General features: G+C 38.7%; 1 protein-coding gene across 1 annotated transcript in view; it reads left to right on the top strand.

The window, feature by feature from the left end:
* Window positions 1-393: 393 nt before the first annotated feature.
* The window catches only part of LOC140485853 (zona pellucida-like domain-containing protein 1), a 33,074-nt gene continuing 20,309 nt past the window's right edge, over window positions 394-13,158 (top strand). Inside the window, exons 1-4 of the mRNA XM_072584313.1 lie at window positions 394-415; window positions 3,924-4,150; window positions 6,595-6,779; window positions 7,567-7,639. Of these exons, the coding sequence (XP_072440414.1) occupies window positions 394-415; window positions 3,924-4,150; window positions 6,595-6,779; window positions 7,567-7,639 (507 nt within the window). The remainder of the gene's footprint in view (window positions 416-3,923; window positions 4,151-6,594; window positions 6,780-7,566; window positions 7,640-13,158) is intronic.

The raw sequence follows: 13,158 nt of genomic DNA, 5'->3' as shown, positions 1-13,158 counted from the left end.
AAGCTGGTACAATTGCAACATTTAAGAGGCATTTGGATGGGTATATGAATAGGAAGGATTTGGAAGGATATGGGCCGAGTGCTGGCAGGTGGGACTAGATTGGGTTGGGATATCCGTTCGGCATGGACGGGTTGGACCAAAGGGTCTGTTTCTATGCTGTACATCTCTATGACTCTATGAGATGGGTTGGGGATAAGCTGGGTCCTGGGCTCAACCCATCCACTTTGCTTTCAGGGGATGGAATACAGCATTAATCCTAGCAGGGCAGAATGAGCAATATTAGAAATGATACTTAGAGACAGCAACAGGCTATTCCCTCTTTCTTTGTCAACATGCCATACTGATTAGAGCCGAAACATCAAGGTGAAAGAGGAATGTATCTGTTTAGTGCCTATGGACAAAGTGAGGACAGCAGGTACTGGAGAGTCAGAATCAAAAGGCGAGGTGCTGGAAAAGCTCAGCAGGTCGTGCAGCATTCCAAGGAGCAGGACAATCAACGTTTTGGGCATAAGCCCTTCATCCAGAACAGCCAAAATGAAACATGTTTAAAATCAAAGATTTTAAAGAATAAACTGAGCAAGAAAAGTGTAGGCAGTTCTTGATAATTTCATAACTTACCTATGGCTATGTGGCATCCCTGCTGAATCCAAAAGGAATATTGTACCTATTATTCTATGTTAATAAAAGTAAAGCTCTAAAGGTTTATCCTGCTGTCATTCAATTAATAGTTCTTGACTTACTTCGTCTTCAATCCACCTCATTTTGCAAACATGTACCTTGATCCTTAAAATTGGTTGGTAATTCAAACAAAAATAATGTAGAGCACGATTATGGTTATAATATGGTTATAAAAATTAAGGCACATGAGAGAGGGTAAATAGCAGTAACTTTGACATAAGATATATCATCATTGGTGCTACCTCGCTGATGAAAATGATTCTCTTCCACTCTCGGGGTGAGTCCATAGGCAGCTGTACAGACTGATGCGGCTATTACAGGCTGTTACAGTTGGGGCAGGTGGGGGTCATGGGAAGGGGTGGGGTGGGGGGGGTGGTGCCTTGATGGGGCAGCGCTCTCTTTTCGCTGTTTTCACCTGCCTTCTATATTATCCTGATGGCAATTCTCGAGTTGCTCAATGCCTTCGCAGATTCTCCTCCTCCATTTTGGAGGATCTTGGGCCAAAGATTCTCAAGTGTCTATGGGAATGTCATGCTTCATATACTTAATTAGACTTCAAAATGGAAGTCAAGAAATTGGGAAATTGGATGTAATTATGTTGCCTACATCAAATTGGATGGAAAGACCTAAATAAAAAGCAGCAATATTACTTTGTGGGAAATATTAGAATGATTTGGGAAGTGGAGAAAGATTTGGAAAGATGAAAAATATATATGACTTATTTCGGTGAGATGTAGCCAGTGTTTCAGGATATATATGTTTTGTTGTTTCCAGTTATCTGATTGATAAACAGAGGAGATGCTGTCCCCCATCTTTTCACTGATTGCCATTACAATTATCAAAGGGATCAGTTCTCAAAACAGCATTTTCATTCATGACCAAGATTGTGGTTCAACTTATCGGCTTCCAGGTAATCTCAAATTAGTGAGAGATTTATAATCCTACAATTATAAGATATCAATGAAGAAGCACAATCAGTGCAAGCATTTTTCTCACCAGGGAATTGAATTTATTCTTGCCATGTTGTGTGAGAAATTCTTTCATATGGCTTAGATTTTTAACCTTAGTGCTAATCTAATTAAATAATAATTGTGTTTCACACATTTTGAATGTAGCTGAGTGCTACAATTGGCTTTAGCTAGCAATCCTCGGCTCTAAAACACCATTGATAATCTATGCTGGATAGTTTTGTGTGTGATCAGAATAAGTCTTCAGTATGATGCTATTGCAGGAATCGGTGACATCCAGAGCCAATATAAACGATGGCAATTTCTGGGCAATATCAAAAGCTTATCAGTATCTGTAGAATTGTATATCAGAAAGAATTTACACCTTCAAGAGAGAAGCACAGACAAATCAAGAAAATGATGAACACAAGCTTTACAACTGACGTTTGTTTGTACTGGTAGGATCTGAATTTAGGAAGTGATTAAGTAATTGGCTTTGAGTGTTACACAAATAAATCAACACATAAGACAAAAGTAACTAAATTGCTGGCCTGAGTACTCAAATTAGCATTGTCAGGTATTCAGGCTTGTACAATCCACCAACCAGTTTCACTCTTAGCCCTCAACTACACACAAATACTGGATTAGTGGTGCTGGAAGAGCACAGCAGTTCAGGCAGCATCCAAGTAGCTTCGAAATCGACATTTCGGGCAAAAGCTTTTGCCCGAAACGTCGATTTCGAAGCTACTTGGATGCTGCCTGAACTGCTGTGCTCTTTCAGCACCACTAATCCAGAATCTGGTTTCCAGCATCTGCAGTCATTGTTTTTACACACAAATACTGCTTACTCATTATGAATAATTGATTACTATCAACTTGATGTTAAGTAGTTTAGTTAAAATGATTAGGAATGCAATGACATTTTAAGATTACAATTTTGGAAGAATGTTGAGATTTTGATAAACATCTGGTATAAATACAAGGCAGCAAAGATTTCAAAGGAGTTTTTTTCTAAATCTCCCATTGTGGATTTAGTGAAACGAATTTTAAAAACAGATATTTCCAGATATTCAACTAATCTTTCACCAAAGTTTAAGTTAGAAGTTGAGAAGAAGCAACATCAAAATATTAGTAAGGTTTTCTTTTCAAATGTAAATTTATGTTATTATTATAAATACTTATAATATTTTAAGCATTAGCTGTGACAAGCAATTCAAAATGTTCATCTCACACTCCACTGTTCATTGTTCTAATACTGATCTTAATTTGTTTCATCAAGACGTGTTAAATAATATTTCTACTAAAACAATAGAAAACAAAGGGAAAATGTTAGCCCAATCTGCATATAGAAATTTGAAACAACGACAGAAATTGCTGGAGAAACACAGCAGATCTGCCAATATTTGTGGAAAGAAAGCAGAGTAAACCTTTCAAGTCCAGTGACCCTTCAAATTTCTCCAGCAATTTCTGTTTTTGTTTCAGATTTCCAGCATCAGCAAACTTTATATAGAAATTGTTTGTCACGCAGTTAAAATAGATGTACAAAGAGGTAGCACACTTTCCTTGCTGCTCTCATCTTTACAAGATCTGCTTTGGTACCTGAGTGCCTTTTCAATACAGCCAGGAAGGATCTGCTGGGACTTAATGGGAAAGTCTAGATTTATCCTTCTTATTAGAATTTAATTACAAACAGTAAAGTAAAAATATCAAGTTGAAAGCTATTCCTAGGAATGGTCACCAAGAAACTATCAACTATTGTCTTAAAAGTCCATCTGGTTGTGTCCTCCAGGGAAGGAAATCAGTCATCCTTACCTGGACTGGTCTACACATGACTCCAGACTAACTGGTTGACTCTTAACTACTGTCTGAAATAGTAAGTCATTTGGTGAAGGACAACTAGGATGGATGACAAGTGCTGGCTGGTCTTGCAGCAGCACCCATAAAAGAATATAGAAAAACCCAAAAGACTCTACAACTTCTTTGATGCTGATACACACCTTAAAAGTTCTATTATTTTAATCTCTTCAAATATGGCCAGCTCTCAATCTGAGGTGCCATTCCTTTTGGGGCAACACTAAACCAATAAGAGGCAAATGGTGCCAAGTGTTAACATGGATCAGATCTCAAACTGATGATATCTGATGAGTTTGCCACCCTGGAAGAAACCTGCTCTGAGTTAAAATCCATTGTAACCAATGCATTCAGGTCATAATACAAGAAATAATAATATTTAGGGTCAGTGAATTATTGCAACATTTTCAATCATGATGGAATAAGCTATATCATTTTTCTTGACAGATAACAATGACATCAAAGTGACCTGTGGAACCCAAAATGTGCAACTATCCATCTTTTTGTGCCCAATTTACTTTGCTGGCTACAATGAGAGCCTCGTGGCTTTAAACCGTCAATTCAGTGATCCCAAATGTCAGGGAACAGTTGATGCATCCGTTTCTCCTCCTGTTCTCAAGTTTACATTTCCCATCAGTGACGTCAACTCTACTTTCTGTGGAAACAAGCTGGTGGTATGTCAAGCATAGCTACCTGAAGGAATTTCATATTTTGATCAAGTTGACTATGCATGTTGCTTTTTAGTGCAAACATACTGAAATTAAATTTGATACATAATGACTCACTTCATGAAATTCCAGAAAAACTGATATTGATTGAGAAATACACTAAATTATTATCTTGTAAGAAGTGAGACCGTACCTTGACTTATTTACATAATTGTGTTGTGCTCATTCTTCCCTCCCAAGAGCAACACATCACAATTCTATTGAAGACCATGGTCTCAACAAATGTTTAGCTCAAGAGTCATTTGCTGAAATTATTGTGATATTCTAAATCATGAAGTAATTAGTTACGCAATTCGGTATCTGTGTTTTCCAAACCTTAAGGTTCTTATTTCAATCATATTATTGTGAGTGACTGTCAAGTGGAGTCGAAGCAGTTTCTTACTTGTACAGAACCTTTAACTAAAAGCCTTAAGAACAACAATTCAAACAGGTTCAATACACTTGCTTAATGGAATCTACAATGATTCTGCTCTTTGACAGTACTCTGGATTACTTTGGCTTTTAGTTGGAGAGCAAGATCAACAGAGAATATCACATTTACAAAGAACAAAGAAAATTTACAGCCCAGGAACAGGCCCTTCAGCCCTCCAAGCCTGAGCTGATCCAAATGTACTGTCTAAACCTGTCAGTCAATTCCTAAGCATCTGTATCCCTCAACTCCCCACCTACTCATGCATTTATCCAGATGCATCTTAAATGAATCTGCCATGCCTGCCTCTACCACCTCTGCTGGCAACGTGTTCCAAACATCCACCACCCTCTGTGTGAAGTACTTGCCGCATGTATCGCCCTTAAACTTTCCACCTCTCACCTTGAAAGCGTGACCTCTCGTTATTGAATCCTTCACCCTGGGAAAAAGCTTGTCTCTATCCACCCTATCTATACCCTTCATGATTTTGTAAATGTCAATCTGGTCCCCCCTCAATCTCCTTTTTTCAAATGAAAATAAACTTAACCTACTCAACCTTTCTTCATAGCTAGCACCTTCCATACCAGGCAACATCCTCGTAAACCTTCTCTGCACCCTCTCCAAAGCCTCCACATCCTTTTGGTAATGTGGCGACCAGAACTATACACAGTATTCTAAATGCGGCCGAACCATTTAGTGGGCTAATGTGGCGAATTGTACTAAAAGTTTGAAAGGCATCCAGGCACGTAAATGCTGAACATAGGCAAAAAAAAGTAAATCTAAGGTTATGTCTGAAATAACTCCATGAGAGCTCCATTCCTGTCACCAAGTGACCTTTTGTTTACACGCGCATAATACAAGACATTGATCCAGCTCGTTAAGAGCTGGGTCCCAAAGTGAGCAGAACACCTGACACTCCTGTTGATATCCATCAGCCAGGACTCCCTGATTGGACCGGTTTAACAACCCCAATCAGGAAACTTATATTTTATGAGATCTACCTGGGGTACTTTTTACAATCACTACAATGTGATAGACCCCATTAAGAACTCACATGGACAGTAGAATCAATGGAAGTAGAACTAACATTATGTGGTGAGCCAAAAAAGCAATGTGAAAGGGCCTAACAATAGCAAAAACAAAGTGTAAAATACTACAGACACATAATGAGCATTCTTCAATGTATAGTACTGGAATAGCTCTGGATAAAGCAGACTTACAATTAAATACAAATAATCCTTGATAAATAGCAATAAGTAAACTGAATATGAGTCAACTCAAGTTATGTTCACATTATATATTACTCTGTTTGGACCACATCTTGAGTATTGTATCCATCTCTGCCCAGAGACAAGTTTTTTTCCCACACTGCTAGCAATATAGAGATGAGTCTCAAAGCTTATCTCCACTGTTAGGGAAATTTGGGATGAAGAAAGATTGGAGGTACTTGGAGTTTCAAGTTGGAAAAGACATATCTCAGAAGTGATTTCCTTAGAGACAAATAAGACAATTAATTATAGAGAAAGTATTAATACAGAATAATAGCTTTAAATTAGTCTCCTCAGAATGACAAAGGGCACATTTTGAAACTAGTAATCTGTAACTTTATGATTGGAAACAAGAAAGACTTCTTCACACAAAATGGACACATGGACACATTAATGGAAATATTTAAGTAACAATTTATATGCAATACCAAAAGGATTGTGCTGTTGTTCTCAATGGGTCAAATGTTCTCCCAATAATTATTTTACAGTGCTTTGAACACTGAATCACAGAGCAGTTGCTATCATCATCTGGATAACTGTCTGGGAGTATCTGTAATAAAAAATAGCAGCAAAGTTTTCAGAGAATAGATAGGAACTGGTCTAAAAGACCATGTTATGAATACCACTACCTAAGAATATGTTTCAGTCTTGATTATCTTTGAAACACTAATCATTTTATTTTGATATTTATATGCATTTTCTTCTATGTACAGATCACCAATGCTCCAGGAACGGGTGCTTTTAAAGAATTTTCAAATATCCAGTTTGCCAACATCAGTGGTTTGATAGAAACAAATGATCCAGTAGTAAATGTCATTACGTACAACCAGGAGCTCGTGTATTTGTATTCCTGCTCCTACCCTTTGGAGTATATTATCAATGATACTAGAGTGGATGTGTAAGTGAGGATTTTCTTTCTTGTTTGTTTAGGTGAGTCTGTTTTAAAATAGCTGAGAAAGTTGTCTAATCACTAGAAAGTTACGGGACCATTTACAGAACATGTGATGTAATTCTATTTTTGTTACCTCTTTTACCTGTTGTATTTCTTAGTCCTGTGTATAATATTTTCTGATATATCAATGAAAGTTGCAGATTTTCATCTTCCCTGTACACCCTCCAGCCCAGAGTGAATGCCATTTTCTGGGGGTTAAGATGGTAGAGGTTGCATCTCTTTCTTGCCTAGTTCCACTGTAACTTACCTGTGAACAGGTAAGGGACAGGAAGGGCAATTCCTTATTAGGCAGGATCCTACTTTACACTGAGAATTAACTTCACAATATGTCATACTTATTCACTAGATCATGATCAACAACAGTAGCCTTGATTAAATTCCCATTACTCTAGAGAACAATGGCAAATTTCATTGGAATCATCATCCTTGCTAATATACCACAGTCTGATTTTATGTATCTCCTTTTCTGTTCTCATTTTTAGCATCTCAACTCTATAAATGGAGAATGTACTGTGGGATTCAAAAGATCCAGAGCAGTCAATTTTCCACTTTGACAATGGAGTAATAGACGTGAATTTGAACCATTTAGTCAATTGCGTCGATTTTCACTGTTATGTTATTACAGGTTCCAATGTGAGAAGTTTAGCAAAAGGATTGGTCAGGATAAGGAGTAATTTAGAGCAATTTATCATTGTGATTTTATACTGATTGACCTGTGTAATTGGATTTACAGGGCAGGAGTAAGTATAGCCATCAATGATAGGAATGGCACCTTCAGGAGCACCCTCACTCTTCAGCTTTACAGTGTAAGTTAACCAACTCTTCTGTGTCATCAGCAAAAAAATCGAAGTTGCAAAATTTCATCAAAACTTAATCACAATTGATGAATAAATATCTGACCTTCAAACCTTTAGACTTGATTAAAATTTATCTTAAACATGTTACAATGAAAATATCTGAAGCAGAATTTGAAAATATTCTTACAACTGCATAGGGGGAGACGAACCAGCTCCCTTCCTTTTAACTTCATCCCTCCCCCTGCCCCTTGTTGGGTTTGTAATTATTTTTAGCATGTAACCCCATCATATTTCAACTAAAACATAGTACTAGTCAAAATTAAGAAGCCACAACAAGGTTTTCTTGAGTGAAAGAAAGAGGAATTTTATTACTTAATAAACCTTAGAAAAATAATAAAACACAACATCAAAAAGATACATACGCAAACACATATAAAGTTTAAAAAGACCAGACTGTTTTGTAGAAAAAGTTAGACCAAGAATAGGCAACTTTAAAAAGTTCTGAAGACCTCTGAGATGTTAGATTTTAATCTGAGGCAACTTTTGCTTATTTGATGTCTTGCATTCTCAACAGGGGTTAAGCTTATGAATATCTTTGGGTTCTTGGTGAATGGATTTTGTTTAATTTTGCTTTTCATTGGGGTTGCAAATGTTGTAAATGCCACGTCTAGATGGCACTGACATCAGGCATGTATAAAGAGACATTCTACATAATTCTGAAATGCTTGAAGCTACAGAGCCAGTCTTTAAGACGGAGCTGTTGAAAGTCTTAACAGAAGGATCGAAGACTCATCAAATACCCTGGGAGTTGGGGAGCACTGGGGATGGTGTGCAGCTGGCGTTCATCAAATACCCCAGTAGGAAGGAGTTCATCGAGTGGCCCAGGGGAAGAAGCAGAGTTCATCAAATACTTGGGAGTGTGGGGAGAATCTGCAATTGAGACCAAAAGCAGGACGGCCTGGCGTTGAGTGACTGGTTAAAGGCCAGTTTATGGAAACCCAAAATGTCGAGGCTTATCAAGAGTCTAGTCCTCCTAGACTAGGAGCAGCCATGATGTTTTATCTTGCTTTGATCAGCTATTGCAACCAACAAAGTGAATCTGAGGATGACTGCTTCATGGCAATGGTTAACCTTTCTACATATGGCTCATGAAATGATTCCACAAGAGGCTGATATCTGTCACCCCATCACCCTTTATTTGTACATGGAGAGTCCTTGACACTGATTCAGCTCCCTCAGAGCCAGCTCTCAGAGTGAACAGGATGTGTGACGCCCTGTTTTTATTCTGTTAGCCAGGGCTCTCTGGTTGGACCAGAATAGCAGCCTGAATCAGCAACTCATATTTTATGAGGGCCACCTGACTGACCTCATTACTGCAGCCCACAACACCTCTCCATGCCTGCTCACACAAAGCGAACCATGCTGTAGCAGTGATCCAGGAAAATAAAGACGGATATAAGAGGAAGGTGATTGGGTCTGGAAGTTGTTCTAGAAGTCCTGACTTGATGGAATTGGCAGCTATGGAAATCCACCAAAAAAACCTGAATCACTGAGTTCATTTGTAGAAAGAATGGTCACTCAATGAGCTGATGGAAGACTCCTTAGTGGCTCTGGAACTGCAGCTCACTCAAGTCATCATCCTCAGAGTAAAACCCATCCCTTTTTAAAAATATACCAATATCTGTAGGGTTCATATCAACACCTAGTTTGTATTAAAATATTAAAATAAAGTGACGTATCAGCTGAAAAAAGAAAAGGATCAGAGAGGCTGGGGCTGATAAAGAAGAACTTCTGCAGAAGTGTGCACGGATCTGGGAAGTTCAAAGCTGAAACCTTGCAAAGGTGTGGAAGCAAGCCATTTGGTCCATCCAATACACACTGACCCTCTAAATGCATTGCATTAAGATCCAACTCCTCCTACCCTATCTCAGTACCACTGCATTTCCCATGTCTAATTCACCTAGCCTGTACATCCCTAGGTATTTAGCATGGCCAATCCACCTAACCTGCACATTTGTGGAAACTGGAACCCCTGGAGGAAAGCCATGCAGACCCGGGGAGAACATACAAACTCCACACAGACTTTCGTCTCAGGGTGGAATCAAACCTGGCTCTCTGGTGCTGTGAGGCAGCAGTGCCAATCACTGTGCTGATCTTGTCATTACTGTTCAAAAGTCAAGCCCACTTGGGCAACTGGCCCTGTTCAACTGCACCCCAACAAATAGCTGCCTCTCTACACGGCCCTCTCCAGTAGCTGCACTATCTTTCCCAGGACCAGAAGGCTATGCCTGAAGGTTGGACCTGCTGCTGCTCCACATCACCCTCTCACCAGGATTCCAGAAACACGCAGTGATAGCCAAAGACAGCCACCTGCTTCTGGCAACACGGTAGCTGGAGATTAGCGGTAAGCCAGAGGATTGGGAACATTTCAAAAGCCAACAAATGATGACTAAAAAAAGGGAGAAAATAAACTTTGATTTTAAACTTGCAAGTAATTTCAAGATGGACAGCAAAAACTTCTTAAAATACCTAAAAAGGAAAAGAGATGCCAAAATGAACATCGGCCCCTAAGATAATGAGGCTGTGGAGATGTTAATGAACAAACTGGAAATGGCAGATGAGTTGAATAAATATTTTGTATCAGCCTTCACAGTAGAAGACACTAATTAGCATTCCAGAATTACTAGGTATACAAGCAGCAAACAGAGGAGAGGAAATAAATATGATAACTATCACCAGAGAAAGCGTGCTTGGGAAAGTAATAGGACTAAGTCCCCTGGACCTTAAGGGATGCTGCGTAGGAAGATACAGTGATAATGGATGTACTGGTAGTAGTCTTCCAGAAATCCTTAAATTCTGGAAAAGTGTTAGGGGCTTGGAAACCTGACATGCAATGACTTTATTTAAAAAGGGAAGAAGACAGAAAAGAGGTAACTATAGGTCAGTCACCTTAATGTATGTTATTGGGAAATTATTAAGGTCTATTCTAAAGAATGTAATAAAGAGTAATTAGAAATGCATAATATGATCAAGCAGAGTCAGCATAGTGTTATGATGGGGAAGTCATGCCAAACAAATTTGCTAAATGTTTTTGAGGAGGTAACAAGAAGAATAGGTAAGGGTAAGCAGTGTATTTTTAAATCCTTATATTTTAAAAAAGGAATTTGATTAGGTACCACACCTTAGCCTATTTAAAAAGATAAGAGACCATGATGTTGGAGGGAGCATATTAGCACAGCAGAGGACTGGCCAGCTAATAAGAGACAGAGAGTTGGAACAAGTAGGGCATTTTCACGATAGGAATCATTAACTTGTGGAGTACCACAGAAATCAGTGCTTTGGTCACAATATATATCAATGACTTGGATAAAGCAAGTGACTATACTACAAACAAGTTTGTGGATGACATAAAAATAAGTAGGAAGACAACGGTGAGGATGACACAAAGAGTCTGCAGAGGAATATGGACAGGTTAAGTAAGTGGGCAAATACTTGACAGATGGAAATGTAAGATTATACAGTTTGGCAGGAAAACCAAAAGGGTTGAATATTATCTAAATTGAGAGATACTGCAGAAAGCTACAGCTCAGAGAGATTTCATCCATGAATTATAAAAAAAAGTATCCAAGTTAATTGATAATAGGGAAGGCAAATGGAATTTTGATCTATATTTCAAAGAGAGTGGAATGTAAGGGTCATGAGGTTTCACTAAAACTCTGCAAGGTCAGACCACAGCTGGGATAGATTTTAACCTCTTATCCAAGGAAAGATATGCTGTCATTGGAGGCAATCCAAAGCAGGTTCACTTGGCTGCTGGCAGGCATATGAGGAGAGACTGAGTAGTTTGGGCTTGTACTCATTGGAATATAGAAGGATGAGAAACAATCCTTTTGAAATATACAAGATGCTTATGGGATTTGACAAGGTAGAGGAAGAAACTTTGTTTGCCCTTATGGGAGAAGGCAGGACAAGGGGATATAGTGTCAGAATAACGGGCCACACGTTTAAGGCAGAGGATAGTGAATCTCAGGAATTCTTTATCACAGCCAGCTATTGAGGATGGGTCATTAAGTCTATTCAAGGCTAAGATAGATGGACTTTGAATCAGTAAAGGAATCTCGGGTTATGGGACAAAGGCAGGAAAGTGGAATTGAGAGTGGTCAGTTCGGCTATGATCTCACCGAATGGTAGAACACACTAGATGAGCTGAATAGCCTACTTCTGCTCTTACATCTTGTGATCTCATGGTCTTAAATGACTGCAAGTGTCCCTCTGAAATTTAAATTATTGTGCTTACTTCAGTAAATTCTTCCTTAACAATAGTTATGAAGAATAATTTAGATGCATGTACAATGTAATTTTAACTCACATATTTAATTGCTTATATTTCTTCTCTTATATCCTACAATATCCATCTTCAAAACTTAGCAGTAATGATGATATGTTGTCACTGCTCATCTGTGACATCAGCAGCGCATGTTCTGTAGCCAGCTGCAGTTGGATGACATCAAGGCCCATATCTGAATACCTCTAGGGATCATATTGTGTTCTGGTAATCATTCCATTCCACTCGATATTGTCTGAGAGAAAGAGAGATTTTCAGTTCTCATAGAATCCCTATTGTGTGGAAAAAGGACTTTTGGCCCAACAAGTCCACACCAACCCTCCGAAGAGTAACCCACTCAGACCCATTCCTCTACATGCACATAACCTACACATCCCTGAACGCTATGGGCAATTTAGCATGTCCAATCCACCTAATCTGCACATCTTTGGATTGTGGGAGGAAACCAGAGCACCCGGAGGAAACCCATGCAGACACAGGGAGAATGTGCAACTCCATACAGAGAGTCGTCTGAGGCTGCAATCGAACCTGGGTCCCTGGCGTTGTGAGGCAGCAGTGATAACCACTGAGCCACCATGCCGCTACTGTTACAAATCCATTTTCCTTTTCTGCCTGCCCAAATATGTACGCTTCAACTACATTTCACTTGCATATTTCTCTGTCGAGCTTCATTTTTTAAATTAAAGCTGAATAATCTGCAGTCAACTTTCATTCCAATAATTACATTTCCAGAAAGCATGAATCAACCAGGTCATTCAGATTTGAGTCTCAATGCCTTTTCTAATTACAAAGTTAATTTAGGTTCAGACTGACTGCTGTTAGCTGATGGCCTGATGAGTTTGGTTCAACCTGGTCAGGGGATCAATGTGGTCATCTTGAGTTAATGTTTTCCTCTTTTTACAATCATTTTCATCCATGAAAGTTCTCAGAAATCAAAATCAGATGTTGGAAGTTGGAAATATCTTTAACACTGTTGTAGCAATATGGAGGCAGATTTTCATAGTTCTGATGTATTTAATCCTAAGTGATTTTTCTATGTCAATATAATTAAAATCTTTAGGAAATTGAATAAGCTCCACCATGAGAGAATCACTGATGATCAGAATGATTACAGGAGTACAAATTTTTGAAGGTAGCAGGGCAGTTTAAGAAAGTGATTAAAAGGCTGCAGGGCTTTAACGTT

This window comes from Chiloscyllium punctatum, chromosome 15 (genome assembly GCF_047496795.1).
Source record: "Chiloscyllium punctatum isolate Juve2018m chromosome 15, sChiPun1.3, whole genome shotgun sequence".
NCBI lineage: Eukaryota > Metazoa > Chordata > Chondrichthyes > Orectolobiformes > Hemiscylliidae > Chiloscyllium > Chiloscyllium punctatum.
This window is presented reverse-complemented; position numbering and strand designations above follow the sequence as displayed.